This window comes from Saccostrea echinata, unplaced genomic scaffold, assembly GCF_033153115.1.
Source record: "Saccostrea echinata isolate AGI-Se365-2 ecotype Australia unplaced genomic scaffold, CSIRO_AGI_Sech_v1 ptg000004l, whole genome shotgun sequence".
Classification (NCBI taxonomy): domain Eukaryota; kingdom Metazoa; phylum Mollusca; class Bivalvia; order Ostreida; family Ostreidae; genus Saccostrea; species Saccostrea echinata.
This window is the reverse complement of record NW_026889753.1, coordinates 4580847-4606351: the sequence shown is the minus strand read 5'-3', so window position 1 is coordinate 4606351 and position 25505 is coordinate 4580847. Positions and strand designations below refer to the sequence as shown.

The 25505-nt window shown below is 32.9% G+C and overlaps 2 protein-coding genes and 1 long non-coding RNA gene across 3 annotated transcripts in view; 1 reads left to right on the top strand and 2 right to left on the bottom strand.

Annotated features, from left to right (window-relative positions):
* Nucleotides 1–3628: 3628 nt before the first annotated feature.
* LOC133179411 (uncharacterized) lies at nt 3629–6460 on the bottom strand. Its single transcript, XR_009720114.1, has 2 exons — nt 6103–6460; nt 3629–4067 (listed from the first exon to the last, which is right to left on the bottom strand). It is a non-coding gene; the product is annotated as an uncharacterized LOC133179411 (long non-coding RNA).
* An 873-nt stretch (nt 6461–7333) lies between these two features.
* The window catches only part of LOC133179054 (syntaxin-6-like), a 55165-nt gene continuing 36993 nt past the window's right edge, over nt 7334–25505 (bottom strand). The window contains exons 2-9 of the mRNA XM_061313751.1: nt 19443–19513; nt 17470–17639; nt 16594–16688; nt 16264–16326; nt 15992–16099; nt 15643–15749; nt 9589–9683; nt 7334–9365 (exon numbers count right to left, since the gene is read on the bottom strand). Of these exons, the coding sequence (XP_061169735.1) occupies nt 9289–9365; nt 9589–9683; nt 15643–15749; nt 15992–16099; nt 16264–16326; nt 16594–16688; nt 17470–17639; nt 19443–19477 (750 nt within the window). The 5' untranslated portion in view covers nt 19478–19513 and the 3' untranslated portion in view covers nt 7334–9288. The remainder of the gene's footprint in view (nt 9366–9588; nt 9684–15642; nt 15750–15991; nt 16100–16263; nt 16327–16593; nt 16689–17469; nt 17640–19442; nt 19514–25505) is intronic.
* LOC133179049 (zinc transporter Slc39a7-like) lies at nt 19816–24796 on the top strand. The gene is made up of 3 exons (XM_061313742.1): nt 19816–20953; nt 22017–22216; nt 23071–24796. Exons 1-3 carry the CDS (start codon nt 19822–19824, stop codon nt 23320–23322), a joined length of 1584 nt encoding a protein of 527 aa, XP_061169726.1. The 5' UTR covers nt 19816–19821; the 3' UTR covers nt 23323–24796.

Here is a 25505-nt window from a genome sequence, read left to right as displayed (position 1 = left end):
ATAGCGCTGTTCAGATACAGTGCAGGGAACTAATTTTGTTACATAAACCAGCATCAGCATAAGCATTAGTAGCATCAGGATCGAGCTAGCATCAGCATCAGCATTTAAAAAACAGCATTACCAGGATCAGTATCAGCAAGCAAAGGATAGAACTAGCATAGCTAGCATTGACCTAGATTTAAAAACCAGCATTGACCTACTTAAAATCAGGATCATGCTGGTTTACTAATAATACAGATTCGTTTTTCACAAAACGAAACAGCAAGTAGATATTCTTATTTCAGTCGGGAACAAATACATAGAGTGTATTTCTTGCGGTTAAATTATTCAATACAATCTTAAGATAAATATTAAATTAATTTAATAGCAATAATCCCGCGATATTTTTCAATCTGAATCAGCTGATCACCAAACGTCCTATGGAGTCCACTGTTGAGGCCTCGCCACGGCTTGATGTTATTGAAATTGGTGATAGGGTAAGTAGTAACACTTGGTCAACAAAAATAAGTTTAACAATACAATAAAAGTATGATGTTTGGTGTATAACTATTTACTTTAATTTTTATTGGGTTTTAAGTGCATACACGTACTAAGTAATTCACAATCCGAATTTCCTCAAAATTGACGGAAGCCAGAAATAAAAGTCGCAGTGCCTTTGATAAGATAATCATAGAGGTGTATTGAACGAAACCTAATAATTAAACCAAATAATTGATTCTGTATTATTCACAGCATTAAACGAATCTTGTTTAAATATTTTTAATGCGGAGGTTCTTAAATTTTATAAAAACATGTGCAGATAAATTTGTGTATGTACATGTTGTAGATCTACCAGAAAAAATTTCAATTTCAAGTAGCTAAAAAATAATTATCATTATAACACAAAATAATATATTGGAGAGGATCTATGCATGAAAATACTTTTACACTACATATTCTTTTTCACATTATTCATCATAGTGGTACATTGTGTAAACTAGTTTGTATAATTGTCCTGGTATGTAGAATTTTATTTTAAGTACTTGAATCCATTAATACCCTTGCAAATAAGATCTCAATTCAATTATAATAAATACACCAGATTTTATCAACAGAATTAATTAATTATATAAGTATATAAATCATTATAGTGTTTTTTTCCCAAATTAAGTTGTGCAAGATTTGTAAAAAAGATAAGATGATCAATTAATAAATCTTAGCTTCTTTGTATAATGTACTTTTATCTTTATTATAGCTCTTAGTGGAAGAACATGAGAGTACTTGATAGAAATGGAGTGCTATGAACAGTCTACAGTTTGTTGTTTCAACATCCCACATGAGAATTTTTCATTCATAATGGAGACACCAACACTTGTCGGTGAAGGGCTGCAATTTTAGACCTGTACTCGGCACATGGGCCTTTAATTATAAGCAGTGAGAGATCTTTTTCGTGCCAGCACCTTCTGCAACACTGGAACTCAGTTTATATGGTCTCATCCAAAGGACTGGGGCAATCTACAGTGAAGTCTGAGAATGATGATTCAAAGAAAATTCTGTTTGGAAAATGATATTTTTTAAAAAGAGAAATGTTCTTGATTCCTAAAAGTAGAAGGCATGGACAGTATAATGAAATGGTGAAAACTTACAAAAAAACCCCCAGTTTTTCAAGAAAGTGAACTTGTTGAAAAAAAACTTTGCTGGTGGTCAAGAAAAAAGCTTCACTTTTTCATGCAAACACCATTCTATTTATTTGACTTTGTGGACATAAATTTATCAAACAAGTGAAAAAGCAGTGCATGAATATAGGACATGGATTGTAAAACTATTAATTTGATTATTCCATCATTACACCATTTCATAAAATTCTGAAAGTTGTTATGGGACATTTTGTGATTCCATTTATTATCAATTATAATTTGGTCAAGTTGGCACTGACTATAAATAAATTGCAATTTTTAGACACTGGGAATATTGTTTTTATTGCTTCCATGAACTTAAAATTTTACATGTATACTGTGTTGTTCTACAATAAACATAAAATAACCTTTATTTTGCCCCCTACTTCAAATATATTGTGCCTTACAGCACAACTTGCTTCTAAGGAGTGGTAAAAGAAAAATTTGGAAAAGATGATATAAGAGTTTGTTATATTTTCAGAAACTGAACATTTTGCCAAGGCGGTACAAGAAAAACTGATAGAAAATATTACTGTAAATTTCATACATTAAGGTTTTAATTTTAAAATTGTGAAATTTGTGTTGTACTGAAGGAACAGTTTTAATGTTATATCATCAAGGTCAAAAGATATCTGGCTAGCACAAACTCTAAATCTATGGTACACCATAGTATAATAAGTGAATGATTTAAACCATTGGCTTAAACAATGAGGAAAATGTATCTCTACAAATGTACCATGATGTAAGGCCAAAATAAAATTGTTGTTCGTTTGGAATTGCCTCCCGCCTCATTGAAATGACCCTCCTGGAAAATTTTTATTGACCAAAAATAAGATTTTTTTTATTCAATCAATTCTTGGCCTGTTATCACATGTGCCATCCAATCACTTAATGTAAGTGTTGGATCTAAGCAAAACTGGGTTCCTGGTTGATGGGAGATACCCTTCACAAAAAGGCAGAAAATAATGTGTTCACTGCTTATTGAGATTTTTATCATAAATTTTTTATTTAACTTTAATGTTAAAAAAAAAAATTTCCCTCCCTCCTGGGTCTGAAACCTCCCAGGCGGCAATTCAAAACAAACAATTTTTTAAGGATGGCCTTTAAGAGAAGAAATATCTATACAGTAAAACATGGTTATAACGAACACGCTATAATGAATTCATGCTGATGGCGAAATGATTTTCATTCCCTGTGGTTTTCAAACCCATTGGAAAGTAAACATATAACAAATTAAAACCGTTTATCCCAGGCATTTAGCTGTAAGCTTATTTTTCTGTATTTGAATGATTTACTTCATTCTAAAATACCCTACATGATAATGTGTTATCCCCCATATTCAGTCTCTTAATGCAGATTATGGAATTTTTCATTAAACATTTTAAATGAAATCCAAATAAAGAATTATTATTTCAAGTTTAAATATTCAGATGTCAATGAATGGGGACATACCGGTATTACTATTTTTGTCTATACAACTCAGTAACCTTGGCTTTACTCAGTATTTAACCATTACATATATAATATTCCATTCAGTTACCTAGTACACAATATTCTTAGCTCAAATGCTGTATATATACTCTGTATAGTGTAAGCAAGTATATCCAACAAAAAAATTTAGTGAAAAGTAGGAACATCAGTGAATATTTAACCAGTTATGAATTAGTGTTTCATTTTTTAAGTTGGGGTGTAAGTGATCAAAAATTCAATTTTTTTTTTTAGAGTATTCATGAAATAAAGGATTGCATATGCTTCAATAAGAACACTACATGTAACAGAAATATTGCCTGTCTACATAATCTCAGAGGCAGATCTAGAATGTTGGTGTTAACAAAAAAATATCAGGGGTATTATTTTTTATGTTTTGTTTTGGGTTTTTTTTTTGAAAAAATGTGTACTACAAACACAACTTGGACATAAAATTTTATATATACATGTATCTCTCTATTAGTACCTAAAACATCACACTACTGTAAAATATATGTGTTCATTTATTTGACAAAATCAATTATGTGGACAATCATATGAACAGTTTTAAGACTGTACAAAAGAGCAGGCATGCATTTCAATTTTCATACATCTCAATGTAATCATGTACAATACAGAAAGCACTTGAAGTCCACTTTAAACTCTGTACATTACTTTTTAGATCTACATGGGAGATAACTTAAAAATGTACAAGTATGTGATCAATGAATTTGGCACACTTCATCACACAGGTTTTAACACCACTGTCTGATTTACAGAAGTTGATTATTAGTTCTTGGCTTCTCACTATTTTTTCAGATAGAATTTCATCAGCTGGATTTAGGTCCAAAGAGGAGGCCAGCATATCCAAATCATTCTTCAAAGTATTCTCTTTTTTTGCCATCAATCCCTGGTGGACTTACTGCAGTGTTTACTATCATTGGCCTGAAAAATATGAGATATTAGGTCATGATTTAATTTAAAAATGTTATCAATGTAAATTAAGTTGATTAGTTTAATTTCTCTTCTTGCATGGATATTAACAAACAATCTTCCAAAGAGAATCTGAATATAAGTTTTGGTTGGAGATTTTTAAATTTCATATGATTAAGAAACTCATCCTTGAATTATTGTTACTTTCAAACAGACTGCTTAAATAATAAAAGTAAAAAGATTATAAATTCAAATATAAAAAATGCCAAATGTTAAAAATACAATGTATATACAGCTCTAACTACAGTTTTGTTAACTTCATACAATTACGTCTACATCGCACGTACAAATATACAGAATACAGACTTGAAGAGCAAATTGTATTAAGACAAGTTTTAAAGCAAGTATTTTTTTTTTTCAGGTAAAAGAAAATAAATTGGCACTACTTAAACTTGAAAAGTACTTGCGTCAATGAAATAGGGGCACAATTAGTAACTTAGAACGGTGAAGTGATTTAGAACATAATTTTGCTTTTTAATGTCAAATTAATGATCACAGTTTCAAGCATTAATTTAATTTCTTTTTTCTTTAACTCCAGTAAAATTTAAAAGGAGCCATTAGGGCTGAAAAGATTAATCGATAATATTAATTCTGTGTGAGGATGGTACGTATATCAATATGTATGTAAAAATATTTAAATATTGCAAAAAAATTCAGGCGTTTTTCTTTGTTTACTTACATTTTGGGTTTAATATATGTATGATAAACATGACGTGAAGGACATACGCAACGTAGTTTGAACATTATTGTCTTTTTCCCTGGAGTTGAAGAGTTCCAATACTTAAAGGAACTGTGTGCTACAATTTAATGTCTATATATGCTATTGTACACTTCTTCTAAAACAAGTTTTGATAAACAAAACATCTAGAATATATGCTTAGTAATTTTTGTATATTTCTCTATGAATTATACAGGAATTTTCATCAATTGATATCTTTTCAAAACCTCTGGAAATGCATGCTGATTTTTTGTCTACGAACTTCTGATGGCACTATAATCTTAAATTAAGAATATCTTGAAAAATTATCAGTAGGTAAGGTACATTGCGTATGTCCTTAAATAGAAATATTTATTTAAAATACAAACCGGTAAAAATTTACACCACTTGCGTGAAGTAAGTTTGTTTTACAACGGATATACAGCTTATGTCTTTAAATAAATCATTCATAATTGGGATGAAATGTTTTGTTCTTTTCAATACAAAAATAAGATTTCATGACCAATTCAAAATATTTGATACATATCGTATCGTAGCTCAAATATGATTGATACATATCAATGTACGTATCAATATAAAAAAAATTGTATCATCCCAGCCTTAGAACCCTTCCCATCCCAAAATAGTTTTATTTGACTTGGGACAACTTTCTTTTTTCCTTACTTTTTCTTGTAGCATTTTATTCAGGTACTTAATTGTAAGTTACTTTTCTGCCTTTTGAAAAATGTTGTTATAATTTATCTGTTTAAAACCTTACGTACAATCTACTCGTAAACCAGGCACAGGTCAGTTACATGATAAGGTACAACCTAACTTCTCCCCTCAAAACTAAGACCGCAAGGGTAAATTGAATTCCGTAACCATACTTTTGTTTAACAGTTGACTTCTAGATTTGGTAGACTGGCCTTGCCTGTCTGATATGCGCAATATACATGAACGTACGAAAGAGAAAGGCAATACCAGTCTATAGATTTGGTTAGAGTTGACATACTAGGTTTGAGTGGACTTGGTTATCAGTCGGTCAGGTTATGTACTGACTTGATACCATGTGAATTAACTACAGAAGACTGCATCTGAATCTCTAAAAAATTATACATATAATTCTTTCTCAATTGTAAAAATTGACCTTTAAAATCACATGGGTTTAAATGCCTGAATCGCTGAGAATTTTGAGTGTTTATTTATTTGTAAATCTGTTTCACATCATCCTTATATAATCTGATAATTTGATAATTAAAAAAAAAAACATTGTTTACATAGTTTACATACCCTCTGAGTCATGGTAGTGTACTGATGATCTGATGGTTCCTTGGAAACGGCTTTTACAACTTAAAGCATAATATTTTTGCTGAAATATTCACACGAAACATGATAAATTTTCGTCTGGGTTTGTCATAAACTTCATCATGTTCATTGTCCATCACGTTTCCTTGCTCACACGTTGAACACATTGGGGCTCTTCTTCCGAAATCGCTTCGGAAATGGGAAAATCATCGCATCGTTGGGTGCAAGCAATACCTCATAAGAATTATCTGGATTGCAGTGGGCAGCTAGCCTTTGTCAAACAACTCTGTTACGATAACTTCGCAAGATTTACTTCCAACTTTCACTGTGTCGCCATTTTTGTTTTCAATTTTACGATTGGAATTTGACAAAGCGAAAATCGTTAAAAATCGCTAAATTTCTTTCGATAAAAAATGTAAACAGATAAAAGAAAGTTATTTAATACAATATACAAATAAAAATTACAAAAAAAATATTTTTTATGGCTTAAAATAGCAATGCTGAAATTAAATTATCCACTTCCGCCAGGATAATCCTACTTCCGGTAGCATTACTAGCATTGACCTAGTTTTGAACCAGCAAAAGTAGCATCAGGATAAGGATCAGATCAGGATCAGGATAAGGATAACTAGCATTAAATCAGCAAGCAAAGGAAGCATTCAAATCAGCAAGCAAAGGAAGCATTCAAATCAGCATTGATGCTGTAACAAAATTAGTTCCCTGCACTGTATGGTTATTTTCACTGAATTTGACTATACATCTCAATCTTCCATGAACAATCACAAATGTTGCATAATAATTTCTCTGCATCAAGTATTACGTGTAGAGATTATCTGATCAATGCTTGCGCAAATTTAAGCCAAAATAATAATCCCTAGTTGTACATATTCGAAAAATACGTCAAAGAAACTATGCAAATTCATAATACTGAAGTTGACAGTATGAAAATCATGGAAAATACATGTAGGTTTATATGAGACTGGTCTGCTAATGGCTGATTCACCGAGAATCAAGCATTCCCCTTGCATTCTTGTGGATTTAATGGGGATTTCTACAGAAAAGTCCAAATTTTTACTTCATAGAAAAAAATAAGCATGTTTCAAAACTTATCATTTCCAAATTCGTGATTTCCACAAGAAATGTAGTGGATCTGGAAAAAAGGTGAAATAAAAATGAGCAAAAACTGCTCATAACAAAGAAAGCACTTTTGCTTGTTTATTCTACAAAATAAATGCGGTGTACAATGATTCTCAATGGAGGATTTAAAATATCTGAAATAACAACATATAAATAACATGCAAACTTTTAACAACATGTTTCAATATAACCTATATTCAGAAAATCACATAAGCAAGTAAATATAAACAGATGTTACAGAAACTCTATTCTTGTTCACTACTTTTATTGCAACCATCATAAGCAACACAATGATGACAAAACATAAAGAACAGAAAAGATTTTAAAAACTTAGCATTTCTAAGTGAAGAAAAAACAATTCTACAATTCTAAACTCTTAATAAAAAAGCATGATATGTTTAGTATGTGCCTATTGTCTACAACAGCACCCTATCAAGATCATCTTGTCTTAGTACATAAGTATTTCCTTAATTGTAATTGCAGGCTCGGCTAATTATAAAATCTACTTTAATCCTGAAATCATTTTCGGGTCATAACAAGGTTAAATATCATAACACGAAATCAATACACTCTAACAATTAAGTGTTGATAGAAATAAGTATCAAGAGCAATTCAAGAGAATTTTTTTTAAAAATTTCCTTGTTACAATTGTTTGTAAATAATGTCAAGTTATTAATTACAGATATAACAAGAAAAATCTGACTTAATGACAGATATTAAAAGGGTGTTGAGGGAAACACCATTGTCTCTTTGTGCATATGTATATAATTAATTTAAAAAAAAAGACCTTGAAATGATAACAAAGCAAAACCCAAATACCAGGTAATGCTATAGGAACATTTTGAAAAATGTCCTGATATTCCCATTTTCAACACATTACAAATTTATTAATAACAGGTGCTTGAATTTTTTCATTAAAATCACTCAGTGTACTTTATGAGAAAAAACACATTTTGTGAAACATATGATGTAATTGAAGTGTTTGTCTCAAAAATGATGAAAAAATTTACAAATTAAAATTTTCTGCAACATTAAGTATTTTCCTCATTCATATGTTCAAACATTGAAAAATATATGAACAACCTACACAGAAATCATGGAAATATTGAATAACAGAACCTTTACATGTATTGTAATTTGTATTCAATTTAAGGCTCGTAATCTCTTCTAATGAAATTACAAGAAACAGAGACAAGTACACATAGGTCATGTGACATAAACATAGGATCTATTAATCCTGTACTTTTATAAACAATAGTGAAACAAAAATCAGATCAAACACAAGAAAAACAAAAACTTCCTTCTCAGAATTTCCCCCCAAAAAATATTTCTGGTTTAATCTAAAGACAAGCTTCTATTACCTTTCTAGAAATAATGTTTGGTACATGATAAAACAGAAATAAACTACAGATGCATATGCTTCCTCATAGCTTCTCAAAAAAGAAACATGGAAATCTAGTAAAAAGTATGTACAGTACAAAAGCATCCCAATGAAAATTCTTCTTTGAGTGTTTGTTATCTTCATATTTCTCTTACTGTACAGTAATCATGCAAATAGAAGAGATGAAAATTATGATGCCAAAAAATATAAATCTAAAATTTTTGTAATATTGGCTACTCAAGCTATTTTACTTGAAAGTTTCACAGATTAAAGACAGAGGAAAGACTTTATCTGTTAACTAAGATGGATTTTTCTGTACAATTCTGTATAACAAGATAGACAAAAAATAAAATTTAAAGAAATTTAGCGAACCATACCAAGCAAATTTTCAAAAAACTCAATGCTGAGAAGAAAATTCAACAAAGGAAAGATAGTGATTTAACAGAGGAGGCATTTCCTGTTAATTTCTTGGCAGTGGGTACGCTGGAAAACTAAGTACGTTATGTGGTGGGAAATCATCACATTGTGTAAGTCACATACACTTAAAACACATCATGATGCAAGTTACTGATTTATCAAAATATTTGGTCTTTACATCATAACACCATAAATAGTATAATTATTATGACTTATCAAAATGTGTGGTCTTTACATCATAATACCATGAAAAGTATAATTATTATTAACAGTATGACTAGTAAAACACCAATAGCACACCATTGTCTCCTGTCTGAAATAGAGAGAATATATCATGTCATTTACCTGTATAATTTTATATATCATGTCATTTACCTGCATAATTTTATATATCATGGCATTTACCTGCATAATTTTTATACACAATTCAATTAACTCATATATGTTTACTTTTCCTCACAAAAAACATATAAACTTTGAAGCTTGGATTTTTTCAGTTACAGTAAAAGAAAAAATATTTTTGATTGCAGACCAACCATTTGACATGTGCATCACTTTGGCCATTTTCTTCATTGTGGTGTCCATTCTGGATTCTGTGTTGTCCATTTCATGACCAAATTCATCTAAAATTCTAAAATAATTAAATATTATTTATTTTGAGTACATGATTGTGTATTGCATATATAAAACAAGTATCTGTCAGTATTCTAAATCCATGTTATATAGAATTTGATTTTAAAATGCAACTTTAGTAACTTAGAAGTTCATTAGACCAAACATTTGGGTCTCTCAACAATGCCATAAAAAGGCTTAGCAATGTTCTTGACTTTTGAATTTAGACCTTGATCAAATAACCTCAGTAACTATTTACTTTTTATGATCTACAGATGCTTTTGCTTGACTAATATCAAACTTGGATTATTGCTTCCCCTTAAAAATTTAATGACCCCTATTGGTTTTGAGATCAAAAAATTCAAAGGTCCATGGTAAAAATGGACATAAAAACATATTGACTGCTCAATATCTTGAGAGCCCTTTGCTTGACTGGCATCAAACTTGGTATACTTGTTCCTCATTGTATACTCATAGGAGTAGATGACCTCTACTGATTTAGAAATCACCAGGTTAAAGGTCAAGGTCAAACTGGACATATGAAAATATTGACTGCTCAGTATCTTGAAAATCCTTTGCTTGACAGACATCAAACTTGGTACATTGGTACCCTTAAGAAGTAAATTATCCCTATAAAAATGATGTTGAGGTCAGATAGAGATCAAACTTTTTATGTCTGTGCCTGACTAGTAGGTAACCCATTTATTCACAATCATTACAGACATACTAAATAATATTTCTACATGGGGGTGGGGGGTGGGGGGGGGGGGGGGGAGGTGGCTCTCTGTTATTACTGCTTCTAAAACCTTTCTTGTTTATGTCATATTTTTATTTTTTTCATGCTACCTTTATATTGATTTTCTATCAGTCATTATTTTTATTTATTATTTTAGCATTTTAAAACAATCCTGTGCATACTTTAATCAGCATGCAGAATTGCAAAAACAGTCACGCCATTGTCAGATCTTTAGAAACAGAACATTACTCAATTCATTGTGAGAATTTCAAACAAACTGAGGCATCTTATTCAAGTGTAAAAGATGAGCATTTAGTAAAAGTTGACCTGTATTTTCTGGTAAAATACCTGCACATGCAATTTCAACCTTATACATACATCTCTACAAGAGTTAGAGAGCATGAGAAACTGAAAATTTCTTATTCTTAAGTTCAAGAAGGATAACTCTGTCAAAAATTATCAGACCATGACCAAATTCAAACTTGTCCTGTATTTTCTGGTAAAATACCTGCATATGCAATTTCAACCTTATACATATCCCTGCATTGTCGCAAACCACGGCCAAAATGTACAGTCCTCTCCTATCTGGCCGTGGTTGAATGAGAAGAGAATATTTTGTAGCTCATTAAAATATTGACCAATGCGAGTAAAGCATAGTCGGATAATGAACTTTGACGCAACCTTTCAATACCCAATCACAGTATATGAAACATTTCTTGTATACTGTTGATGTCAATTGTTGATTTCAATTGCGATGGAAACAAATCTTGTCATTGGCTAAACATGACGTAACAATACAGAGGCGTAAATATTCAAGATTACAACCCTTTTAGTAATCAAGCAGCCACGGGTAGGAGAGAGCTATATGCGGATTCCGGACCGTGGCTTGAGATGATGACATCCCTACAAAAATTAGCGGAAACTGAAAATTTCTTATTTTTTTTCTAAGTTCAAGAGGGATAACTCTGTCAAAAATCATCGGACCACAACAAAATTTGAATTGACCTGTATTTTTTTTTTTTAAATATCTGCATATGCAATTTCAACTTTATACATACATCCCTACAAAAATTAGAGAGCAAAAACTGAAAATTTCTTTTTTTTTTTCCCAAGTTCAAGAGGAATAACTCTGTCAAAATCATCAGACAATCACCAAATTCTAACTTGACTGCGTATTCCTATGACGTATCTATATGTCAAATGTGAGTTGATTGTGTGCAATTGTTGCTGAGATAATGAATGGAATGTCAATGATGATGGAATGAAAGAATGACTGAACAGGGTAACACCATATGCCCCTGGCCATTTTATGGCAGGGGCATAAAAAAGTTATAAAGAAACTAGAAGTACTTTGAGCACAGAACTCAAACAAGAGGCCCATGGGCCACATCGCTCACCTGAGCACATTGGCTAGGAAAAAAAGCAAAAATCAGTACAGTATTGAAAAGTTTACAGGGAGGGGGGTGTTGAATTTTAAACTACCTGATGATGCTTTCATATCAATATAACAAATGGCTTTGTTGTTCTTGAGCAGCAGATTTTTTTCCCATATATTCATTTGTAAAAATTTGATCCCCCATTGTGGCCCCACCCTACCCCCTGGGCCCTCATTTGAACAAATTTCATTCTACACTACCCAAAGATGCCTCCATATCAATTTGACTAATCATGGCTTTTCTGTTCTTGAGAAAAAGACTTTTTCCTATATATTCCTCTGTAAACTTTGATCACCCATTGTGGCCCCAACCTATCCCCGGGGTAATGATTTGAACAAACTTGAATCTTCACTATCTGAGGATGCTTCCATATAAATATGACCAATCATGGCTTTACTGTTCTTAAGAAGAAGATTTTTAACGATATTTTCCTATATATTTCTATGTAAAACTTTGATCCCCCATTGTGGCCCCACCCTACCCCTGGGGGTTATTATTTGAACAAATTTGAATCTTCACTACCTGAGGATGCTTCCATATAAATATGACCAATCATGGCTTTACTGTTTTTAGAGATATTTTCCTATATATTTCTATGTAAAACTTTGATCCCCCATTGTGGCCCCACCCTACCCCCGGGGGTTATGATTTGAACAAATTTGAATCTTCACTACCTGAGGATGCTTCCATATAAATATGACCAATCATGGCTTTACTGTTTTTGAGAAGAAGATTTTTAGAGATATTTTCCTATATATTTCTATGTAAAATTTGGATGCCCCATTGTGGCCCCACCCTACCCCCGGGGGTCATGATTTGAACAAACTTGAATCTACACTACCTGAGGATGTTTCCACATAAGTTTCATCTTTCCTGGCCCAGTGGTTCTTGAGAAGAAGATTTTTAAATGATGCCATTATTTTTTCACTAATTCCTAATTATCTCCCCTTGAAAGAGGGCTTGGCCCTTCATTTGAACAAACTTGAATCCCCTTTACCCAAGGATGCTTTGTGGCAAGTTTGGTTGAATTTGGCCCAGTGGTTCTTGAGAAGAAGATGAAAATGTGAAAAGTTTACAACAACAACAACAACGCCAACGACTACAGACAACGGACAAATTTTGATCAGAATAGCTCACTTTAGCCTTTGGCTCAGGTGAGCTAAAAATGATAACCACCCCCCTCCCCCCCCCCCCCCCACTGCTTTATGAATATAATGGCACAGTTCATTATTTGCTATGGGAAACCCCAAATATAAGTCTGCTCAGAATATAGAATAGGCAGTGCACAATGACACTAAGTAATAAAGAATCTGTTAAAGTTTCATTACATTTTATTCAGTGGTTTAGGAGGAGTTGCGGGTAAGGGATGAGTACCCCAGTGGTATAGAAAAAATGACAGTGTCCAGGTTTTGCTAAAGAAAACCCCAAATACCTGTCCAATCAAAATGTAAATCAAAGTACTGACAGTACTGAAAAGTGCTAAGCTAAGTTTATAGAATTCAGATTAACACAATCTTGATTTTTAGCTCACCTGAGCCAAAGGCTCAAGTGAGCTTTTCTGATCAAAATTTGTCCGTTGTCTGTCGTCGTTGTTGTCGTTGGCGTTGTTGTTGTCGTTGGCGTTGTTGTAAACTTTTCACATTTTCATCTTCTTCTCAAGAACCACTGGGCCAAATTCAACCAAACTTGCCACAAAGCATCCTTGGGTAAAGGGGATTCAAGTTTGTTCAAATGAAGGGCCAAGCCCTTTTTCAAGGGGAGATAATTGGGAATTAGTGAAAAAATAATGGCATCATTTAAAAATCTTCTTCTCAAGAACCACTGGGCCAGGAAAGATGAAACTTATGTGGAAACATCCTCAGGTAGTGTAGATTCAAATTTGTTCAAATCATGACCCCCGGGGGTAGGGTGGGGCCACAATGGTGGATCCAAGTTTTACATAGAAATATATAGGAAAATATCTTTAAAAATCTTCTTCTTAGGAACAGTAAAGCCAAGATTGGTCATATTTATATGGAAGCATCCTCAGGTAGTGTAGATTCAAGTTTGTTCAAATCATGACCCCCGGGGGTAGGGTGGGGTCACAATGGGGGATCCAAGTTTTACATAGAAATATATAGGAAAATATCTTTAAAAATCTTCTTCTTAAGAACAGTAAAGCCATGATTGGTCATATTATTATGGAAGCATCCTCAGGTAGTATAGATTCAAGTTTGTTCAAATCATGACCCCCGGGGGTAGGATGGGGCCACAATGGGGGATCCAAGATTTACATAGAAATATATAGGAAAATATCTTTAAAAATCTTCTTCTTTAGAACAGCAAAGCCATGATTGGTCATATTATTATGGAAGCATCCTTAGATAGTGAAGATTCAAGTTTGTTCAAATCATGACCCCCGGGGGTAGGATGGGGCCACAATGGGGGATCAAAGTTTTACATAGAAATATATAGGAAAATATCTCTAAAATCTTCTTCTTAAAAACAGTAAAGCAATGATTGGTCATATTTATATGGAAGCATCCTCAGGTAGTGAAGATTCAAATTTGTTCAAATAATAACCCCCGGGGGTAGGGTGGGGCCACAATTGGGGATCAAAGTTTTACATAGAAATATATAGGAAAATATCGTTAAAAATCTTCTTCTTAAGAACAGTAAAGCCATGATTGGTCATATTTATATGGAAGCATCCTCAGATAGTGAAGATTCAAGTTTGTTCAAATCATTACCCCGGGGATAGGTTGGGGCCACAATGGGTGATCAAAGTTTACAGAGGAATATATAGGAAAAAGTCTTTTTCTCAAGAACAGAAAAGCCATGATTAGTCAAATTGATATGGAGGCATCTTTGGGTAGTGTAGAATGAAATTTGTTCAAATGAGGGCCCCCGGGGGTAGGGTGAGGCCACAATGGGGGATCAAATTTTTACAAATGAATATATGGGAAAAAAATCTGCTGCTCAAGAACAACAAAGCCATTTGTTATATTGATATGAAAGCATCATCAGGTAGTTTAAAATTCAACACCCCCTCCCTGCAAACTTTTCAATACTGTACTGATTTTTGCTTTTTTTCCTAGCTAATGTGCTCAGGTGAGCGATGTGGCCCATGGGCCTCTTGTTTAGAAATTGTCACAGTTCTACATACATAAACATTTTGGGGAATCTAATATCAATCTAAGATGTCTAAAAAATTCCATCTTTATTCAAAGGAATTTGCACTAACTGTGAATGCTTGCATTCTACCGGTAATATCACCAATCATTGGCTTCCTAAAGATGATTTTATAACATTTTCTCTATACATTCCCATGTAAAGCTTTGATCCCTTACTGTAGTGTCAGCCTACCCCAGGGGGGGGGGGGGGGGGGGCATTATTTGAACAAACTTGAATATGCACTACCTTAGGGTGCTTACTAACTAATATCACAAATTATGGTCCTGTTGTTCTTAAAAAGAAGATTTTAAAATATCTATCCTACATATTCCAATGCTAAACTCTGTCACAAAATTATGAAAATATGTGTTCCCACCCTACCACAGAGGGCAACAATTTGTCATTTTGAATAAACTTGAATCTGCATAGCCTGGCATGTTTGCAGTTTGTTATTAATGATCATGGCCCTGCTATTCTTGAGAAAAGCATTTTTTTTTTTACATTGTTTTCCCTATATATTCCCATGTAAAACTTCATTATGCATGTATTATATTAAAACATCTATCATCTGGTCTATCTCTTCATTGTTGTTTGAATTTAAGCCATATAAAAATAGGAAATCATTTTTAATGAGACACTTTGAATATACTTACAGATTTTGTTCCTCCAATTCATTGCCTATTTGGTGACTCATATTCTTCAGTACTCCAACACTAGACCCTATCATGTCTAACTGATCATCTTGTGACTTTATTATTGTCTACAAATTATAAAATGCATGTACTATAAATACCAGTTTCATCAAATTATTTCATGGTTGGAATCAATACTTTAAAAAAATCAATATAAAACATCTATTAATTTACAATTTTTTAGTCTTTTTTTTCCCCTCATATACTTCAAGCTTTATTTATTTTGATATAATCATATTGTACACAGTAAAACTCTTTTTATTATATAAATTGTTTGTGGTAAAGACCTCACTGTTACATTGATTTGTACCTGTTGCTGTTGGTGGCTATCCTCTAAGTATCTTTGGTTGGATCTCTCCATTTCTTGGTCCAGTCTGGTATATTTGTCATACTGTTTACTTTGTCCATTTAACAGAGCCTACAAAACAGCTCTACATAATGTAAATTACTGGCCATATATCAATTTCATATTTTCTGATTTCATCATACTTTTAAGGATATATATACACTTAATACATGTACCAGGTATTGTGTTCAATGTAAAATTTTTCCTTTTCAATTACACATGTGATATTGTATTACCTGTCGTACATTTCCATCGTCCTTTTCTTTTGCTTGAGGACTTGCCAAATCTTCTTTCATTCTCTAAAAAAGGTCAAGTTTCATTAAAACATGCCTAAAGCATAATCAATTTTTTTGTCATTTATAATACTGCCATTGTTGAACATATATATGTTTAAATCAGAAAGATATGTACTTTTGTATGTTTTTTTATGAGAACTTCTCATTATCTTTATGCTGCATGTATACCACTCACTATATAACTTTACTGGTCAGAATGTCTTCAGTCTAAAATTGTTGATGGAAAAATAATGGTATAAACTTAATAAATTTATGTCAATAATTACTTACTTTAACAATAGCTTTACTTCTGTCTATGAATGCCCTTCTTTCTTGGAGCTCATCTTGATCAATTTTGAACTTTCTGGGGTTTCTCTCGACAATTCGTTGTGGAGTCAAGGTATATATATCATTTATGCATTAAATAATAAAAATACATGTATTAAACAAATAAAAAAATACATGTACATGTACCTTTATTTTTTAAATTAAAAATTCCACTTCTTGTAACTAGCTAAAATTTTCAAATGTCTAATTTTAAATATACAAGTTCCTCTCACTGACCTCATATTATTCAAAAAAAATTTCAAGACCTGACCTTGCTCTATGACTGATGCCTAAAAAAATCTTTCCAAGGTACAATTCTATAATACGTATTATACTTTGACTTTATGTACATGTAGTTCATGACTTATCTATAATCAAATTTTAGTGGTTAGAAGCTGAACTGCATAAAATATCTGAATGACATTACCACAACAAAATGGCACATTTTCAAAATGACAACAACAAAATTGCTTATGCAATTTTAAACATTCTAAAAGTTTTGTTTCTGAAGGGAGTGGATATTGAAAGAAAACAAACTGAGCCCTGCACTTTATGGGATGTGGAAAATGTATTCAAAACCAATCTTAGTTGTGGCACTAAATGTCAACTAAAGGGTAAAATTTAAACAGCATAGCTTCATTGCTTATGTATAATGGGTATTAGTAAGAAAAACCATAGCTTAAGTATTCTCTGATCTCTCTGAATAGAACATGATAATTAAATGGCTACACATGTCTCCATTGGAGATAGCATTAGTAAGCCTTACTTATTTAACTAAAATAAAGTAGTATATTAGTATATAGGATAAATATACCAGGTATATAAATCATTAAAGGATATCTACAGTCTCCTCAAGGTCCTCAAGGTCCCACTCAATGCTCCTCAGACTATTCCTCAGTTCACTGGTTGTCCATTCTAGCTCTTCTTTTGACACAGATTTGGGGTTATTTATCAACTCTGACCATCTGTCATGCAAGTTTTGGGATGTGTGAATTGCCTTCTGTACTTCTCTGTAGAGAAAAAATGCTTTTAGATGGTGTTTTCTTTAAAGAGTGTGATCTTACTTTCAGAACCACTGAGGACCAGAAAAATACTTTTACAGTTGCACTTTCTGGACACTCAGAGCATATGGATTCATAATTTTGAAGGTCTCCTTTTTATACCTCCATTGTGCAAGCCTGGCACAATCTCTTGAATAAACTATAGTTTGAATTAGCTATATCTGTATATAGCTTGACTTAGCTATTCAAAATACATGTAGCTTGATTTCACCAGTGTGCGAAATTAACGCCTGTCCGATGGTCCGAATCTATCTCAAGTTAAATCGGGCTACACCGATCCGAATTGAAATAGACCGAATTGTCTATCCCAATTTCGGCCATGGGTAAATTGAGATTGAATAAAAAATTTCAACATGTAATTAAAAACAAAATGATTCTGAGAAATAGTTTTATACTTTTATATTTTGTGTTAAAAGAATTATTGTTAAATCTCATCATTCAGAACATTGTGTATCTTTCGACAAATGTACGGTGTACTATTTTTATCCAATGCTCGCTTCCTGTTGTGCATCTGTCATGCAGGAAATCCTGACCGCTGGTTGCTGGAAGCATGACATTAAACACAAATTGAATAAAAAAATCAATTTAAAAAAAGTCCCCCCAAAAAAAGGAAAGCTATGAAGATGATTTTAGAGTTCGTGTGTTTCACAAGCATAAACTGGTCTGCAGAATGAAGTTCATATACAACGAATCTGAATATATACATGGTACAGATTTTTGTGATAAGCATTAAGCACAGACACCGATTTTATACTTTATTTTCACAAGGTAAAAATGAAAATATAACAGATACATGTACTTCAATATTATGAATACGAAAAAATAAAAAATATATATATGCATGAATAAAAACAAGTGCACATTTTCCGTCTTTACTTTTTCGTGTTTTTGTGGACAGTCCCATTTGTCTATGGTCTATCCCACTTTAAAATGAGATAGCCCAATGGGCTATTTCATTCTCCTGTTTAGTTTCGCACACTGTTTCGCCATTTTTTTTCTTGATCGTGCAATTTTCTCAACATGTACAAATAGTCGCACGTAGGTGCAGTGAAAGTTTTCAACTTTGAACTCCTCCGAAAACAATGTGAAAAAAAACACTCATCAAACTGCATCTCCTTGAGAGACTTTGGACTCAAAGTTCTAAAAATTTTTTGATACATAAACAATGAAAGGATTAATTTGCATCTTCACAAAGTCAAGGTTTGGTGACATTGTTCCTCTATACAAACCCTTGACCATGTATCACAAAACCTTGACATTGTGAAGATGATTGATATGTGACTGCACAGTTACTTCTTGTAAAAAAAAAATATATATAAAGGAGGTCATGTTGTATGGTTTGTTATATTTGTGAAAAGCTGTATTGAAACAGCTTAATCATGGTAATTTGAATAGCTTAATAAATTTTTATTGCTAATTCAGCTGAGCAATTATTTTGGACCTATTTTGTGCACTGTAGATGAAGCTGTGATCATCTTTGAGTACTTATGCTCTAAATATTTTTATGTATCAAGAATTAAAAGTAATGAGTTCATCTATATTTTTTGTCATCAATGACGTTCCTATAAAAAAAAAATCAGGGACCTATAGGTCCTGAAAAATTGATATGATTTCCACGCGTCAAGAAGAAAAAGGGATATTATTTTTCTTTTCAGTACCAGTTCAAGATGGTTTAAAATGAAAAAAGGCACCATATTGACGCAGGAATTCCTGTGCATAAGGATAAAAAAAATGAATGAGAAGTTTCCTTACTCTTTTACAACAAAAAAGGGGTCTTCAATAGACATCTTTAAATTTACAGAGATGAATTCTTTAACACATTCCTGGATGATTCCAGATCTGTTGTAAAAACCAATCGATTATCACAAATCGGAAGCACTTGAGTGCGTTATAAAAGAAATATTTGTTCAAAAGAAAAAAATATATTTCCGGAATAATCTCCAGGTCCCTCCCTCCCCCAACATTTGGAAACACAATGATTTGATTTTACACGAAAAAAGGGAAAAGTATTATAAAAGAAAAAAAAAATTAATTTCTGCTAAAATGTGTTTGATATTTTTTTTTGTAAATTTCTGACAAAGCAGTTTTGGAACGAGCTAACAAAATCATTGAAAGGCCACGTAAACATTCGATGGCCTTGACCTTTGGAAATATGGCAGCCACCGGTACACGTTCTCGATGTGGATGCTTTAGACTTTTTATGGTGTCTGTATGGTTATTTTGCTTCTATTTTGCTATCGTGTTGGCACATGGGCATGGACACAGTCATGATCACGGCCACGACGAGCCGGTGTCTTTCAGATATAGCAAAGAGGCAAACGAAGCAGCTGGCAAAGAGGAACATGGACATGGTCACGCTCATGGGGGACACGGTCACGCTCATGGGGGACACGGGCACTCTCACGAGGGGCATGGTCATTCTCATGGAGGGCATGGTCATTCACACGAAGGTCATGGTCACTCACATGGTGGAGGATGCGGCCATGATCATGGCCATTCCCATGGTCATGTTCACAGCCATGGACAGCCATCTGGCAAGTCTGAATACTCTGTGGACAACATGGACTCAGTTTGGGAACATGGAGATCCAAACAAATCGCCACTGAGAGAGGTTGATGCATGGTTGTGTTTTCAAGCTTTAGCAGCCACACTGTTCATTAGTGTATCTCCTATCGTTATCTTGCTATTCGTTCCTATTGAAAATGCCAATGACCCCAAACATCAGGACTTACTAAAGATTTTGTTAAGTTTTGCTTCTGGGGGGCTACTTGGTGATGCATTTCTTCATCTGATTCCTCATGCAGTCTCACCTCACAGTCACGGAGGGGAGGAGCACAGTCATTCTCATTCACACAGCCACAGTCATGGGGAACATGATCATTCGCACGATATGTCTGTGGGATTGTGGGTGTTGGCTGGAATAGTCGCATTCTTGTGTGTGGAAAAGTTTGTGAGAATTGTGAAAGGAGGGCATGGTCACAGCCATTCACATGGTCACAGTCATAGTGAGGGGGCCAAGAAAGAGGATAAAAAAGATGACAAGAAATCAGAAGAGACCAAAAAGGACAAAAAAGATGAAGAAAAGACAGAAAAAGAGCAAAGTGATAAAGGAACTGACGAGACAGATAAAGAGTCAAAGTCAGAGGAGAAGAGTGATTCAGAGGAGAAAAGCAAAGAGAAAAAGACAGATTTAGAAAAAGAGGAGAGTAAAAAAAAAGACAAAGAAAAGAAGGATGATAAAAGTTCAACAGAAGTTGTTGAAGGTAGAATATTAATAGCATGCATGACAAATATAGGAAGAGCATAAGTATTTGTTTAAACAAATTATTCATATTGTGTTTGTACTAACTTGGTAGACGCAGGGTTCTCCCTATAAAGAATTGAAAAAGGAGGGGACATTAAAAAAGTAGAAGGGGGTCTAGGGTTCTTCCCCTAACAATGGGTTGAGGGGGAATACCAGAGTAGCCGGGGGATGAAGTCATTATAGGCGGGTAAATTCCCTGGACCCTGGGTCTTAGGGACAACCCTGTTAGACCCCACACTTCCATGATGCACATATCTATATTGATGGCCAATTGCTACTATTTAATACTACATGTATTAGATTCTGTACAAAAAGTTTACTGATATTAAAGAGTGGCTTTTTGGGTATAAAAATATAATAAATAACTGTTAATCATGGTTATCCAAATTTATAAATAGTTAATGAGTTATAGATCATATTAAGTAAAATTTTAGCAGTTAAGAAGCGATGAAGGGAGGGAAGCATCCAAGTCCCTTCTTTATCTTAAAAATTTTATTTAATATATGATCTATTAACTTACAACATAACACACTTTTTCATGAGCTGATCCAAATTAAATGTTTTCTCTCTTTCAACTTTGTTTCTCAAAGCTGTCAAATTTACATGATAGAATATTTATCTATAAATATTCTGAAAGGGAAAGTTTTTGAAATAAGAGACATCAATTTTCTGTGAAGTTCTCCAGAAATAGAAACTGGATGCATTGACAAGATTGAATATGATGGGTTTTTGTTTTCAAATGATGGTTTTGTAGGTCAATTTAAAAAAAAAAATGTTTGAAATCGAAAGATATTTGTACAGGTTGCCATGACTTTAATGAGTTTAACAGTTATTAACTGAAGTACTACATGTATTTTGTTATACCTCCAGATAGTGTCATTGTACATATTTTTATCATGTTGCACACATAATGTTTATTTCATGTGTCTTATTATGAAGAATTGCTAATAATTTCTGTAGCAACATTGGATGAGATCTTATTTACTTGCACTTGTCAAAAATGATTATTTTATCTCTTTTAGAGGAAATAAAAGTAGCTGGGTACCTGAATCTAGCTGCTGACTTTGCCCACAATTTCACAGATGGTCTTGCCATTGGTGCCTCCTTCCTTGTGGGACAAGGACTTGGTATCATCACCACGGCAACAGTGTTCTTACATGAGATTCCACATGAGATTGGGGACTTTGCTATCTTAGTTCAATCTGGATGTACCAAGGGCAAGGTAACAAAATACAATGACCTAAATTTTTCAAAATTGGTTAAAAGGATGCTACTGAATAGCTGGGATTAAATCTGCATGTAACAAGGGTTGGAAACGGGTCCATGTATCATGATCCTGCATTTAGTTTCAAGTAAACAAATCCGGTGTTTTAGTACATTTTCAACAGTGAAATACTGATTTATTTATTGAATAAAAGTGGAATTATCTCACAGTGTGAAAGGATACCAATTTGAAAGTGATATTCTCTCATAGTGTAAAAGGATATCAAAAGTAAGAAATAATTTCTCACCTGTCATAAGATATAGTAACTAAACTGGTTCATAGAGACAAAAACTGCCAATTTCTCCCCAGAAATGTTGCTAAAATCCATAACTACAATGTTTTCAATCTCACAGTTCCTAAGCTATGTCGTCTCATTCGCTCGACTCTGACATCACAGCCTATGACACTGTGTTAAGAAAAGACAGAGGCAAAGGGAAAATCAAAGAAAATGTAATAAACAGAAAATTCAATGTTTTATGATATGGAATTTATTTCACTCCTGAGAAAGAAATTTTTTTTATATTTCACTCATGCTTCGCACTCATGAAATTATAAAAAAAAGCCTGTCCCACTCGTGAAATAAATTCCACATCCAACTACAAAACATTGAATATCCTTTATGTATCTGACAGTAGGTAGAGCAAATAAGGGAGTTAAGTTATGTAGTAAACCAGGTATAATCATGATTATATCAGGTTTTTGTGGAGTTAAAGATAGAAAAAACTTTGATGAATAATTGATACATTTTCATATTATATGGTAAAATACCAATAAATTGCATTTATCATTTAAACCCCCTATGTGAATTTTAGGCCATGAAGCTACAGTTCACTACTGCCATTGGAGCTATGATGGGTACAGTATGCAGCCTAATGGCCCAGGGTATAGGGGATGCTGCCACAGCTTGGATTCTCCCTTTCACTGCTGGAGGATTTATTTACATCGCTACTGTCTCTGTCATTCCTGAGCTTCTTGCAGACACTAAACTTGGACAGTCTGTGAAAGAAATAGCCGCCCTCTTGGTGGGGGTCTACATGATGGTTGTTATAGGACAATTTGAGTAAATAGATGGAGATGTAAAGATCAGAACTTAATTTTTAAAACAAGAATATACACATTTTACCTTCTATTTATTTTTTTTTTAAATTATATTTTGAACTTGATATTCCATCATATCTTGAAGCTTAAATGTAGTTAATTTGTAGTTGCAGCTTTTTTTGTTCACAGTTATAGTCATATGGACAATAATTTTGGATGATTGAACTGCAGCTCCTTATCACATGATGTTTCATTCTATACCAATATTTAATTTACCTCTATTATGGATATCAGCTGTAATTTCAGTTAGTTCCTATGATGTCTATAAGCTGTATTTAAACATTTTGAACAAGTTAACTGCCAAAATGACATGTACTTTTTGTTGTATAGTTCCAAGAAATAACTTTAAGCACAGAGATGAAATAAATTATATGGTCCAAGTGTAATTGTTATAAAATGAATGCAGGTGCTCTTGGGTGAAATTATTTTCTGTATTTGCATGTATTTTTCTCAATGTCTAGTCAATAAGGTCATGTTCTGAGAGTACAGTACAAGCTAAAGTTGTGAGATTTCTAAGAAAATATGTTTGTTTTCTTCTGCAGTTTAGAAGAAAAATAATTTCATGAATGCTGAATGAAGTATGCAATATTAACTTTAATTACTGAGGAGAATGTGCATATACTATCAAAAAAAAGTTAATTATTAAACTCAGTGGTTGTTATTATTTATTTTTTTTTAAGATGAAATTGCCAAAAATAAAATCACAAAATATTCATATACATTTATCAGAAAACTGAAAGCTACATTGAAAGGGCAAAATCACAAAAAATTGAGCCACAGAGTAGTTACTATGTTTCCTAATTTTATGAGATCATTAAAGACCAGTATTACTAGTACATGTATAAAGATATTATCATATTAATACATGTACTCAATAAATTTCTCACTTTGCGCATCCCAAAATTGGAAAAGTTAAGTGTTAATCTGATAGAAAATATATTTGAAAATGTGTTTTGTTTATAAAAATTTGATGATAAATATGAAGATGTGTTCAAATGTATTTGAATACTACAAATATTCTAGGAATTTTGGGATGAGTGAGGTGTCATTTCCTTCTTTGAGATGTTCATTGGAACATGAAACAATACTGAAGGCAACATTGGTACTTTCTCAACACCAAAATTGATAAAAGTGTAGATGTTGACCATGTTGTGAGTGTATGTTTGTGCATATCTAACAAAGCAAAACTTAACATTTACGTCTCAGTGTTATTTTGGTTTAAGTTTGTGAAATTGAAATAATTAGTGAGCATCATTGCATTACCGGTAACTGTTTAATTTGATCTTTTTTTTCTTTTTGCAAAAGTGAGTGTGATTGTCAGTAAATTGGATGGAAAATGTGTATTTATGAAAAGGTGGTAAAAAATTCCTATGCTTTAAATGTGAGAAAGTTAAAGAAAATGTCATTATTGTTTATAATAAAACTGGTGACAAGTCAAAATGTTTTGTTTGTTTGTTTGTTGTTGTTGTTCTTCTTTGTATGTATAGTTTGAGGTTGCCTGGGTAACTCTGATGATTTATTAGCATGTTTTTGTCTGCTTTGGAGTGATTTCATATGATCTGTATAGAATTTTCTTTCTTTGATGGACTGGGTCAATTTTAACCAAATTTTCTGCAAAGCACCCTCATATGATGGGGATTCAAGTTTTTCAAATAAAGGGTCAGGCTTCTTTCCAATGGGAGATTGTTTGGAAATAGTGATGAATTAAAAAATATTCTCAACATTTATCAAGCTAGTCACATCAAGGAAGCTTCCTTTATAATAAAGTCAAATCGGGGCCCATTGGGCCACAAAAGGGGTTCTCAGTTTTACATTAAAATGTGGGGAAAATCTCATGAACTACAAGGCTACAAATTGTCTAATAACATATGCAAGCATCTTCATGGAGTGTAGATTCAAGTTTAAACCATGACCTCTTTGGGAAGGATGGGACCATGAAATTGATATATACTATATCAAAAAATCTTTTAAGAACTACAAGGTCAAATTGGCTTACTTGTATTCAAGCATTGTAGTGTAGATTCAAAGAACCTGGGGGGATAAGACGAGCCATGTGCCCATGCCCATTTTTCGGCTATGCAAGAACATTTATTGGAGAAAATCTCTGCAATTGCTCGAATTTAGTTAAGCATTTTAATGTTTATAGTAG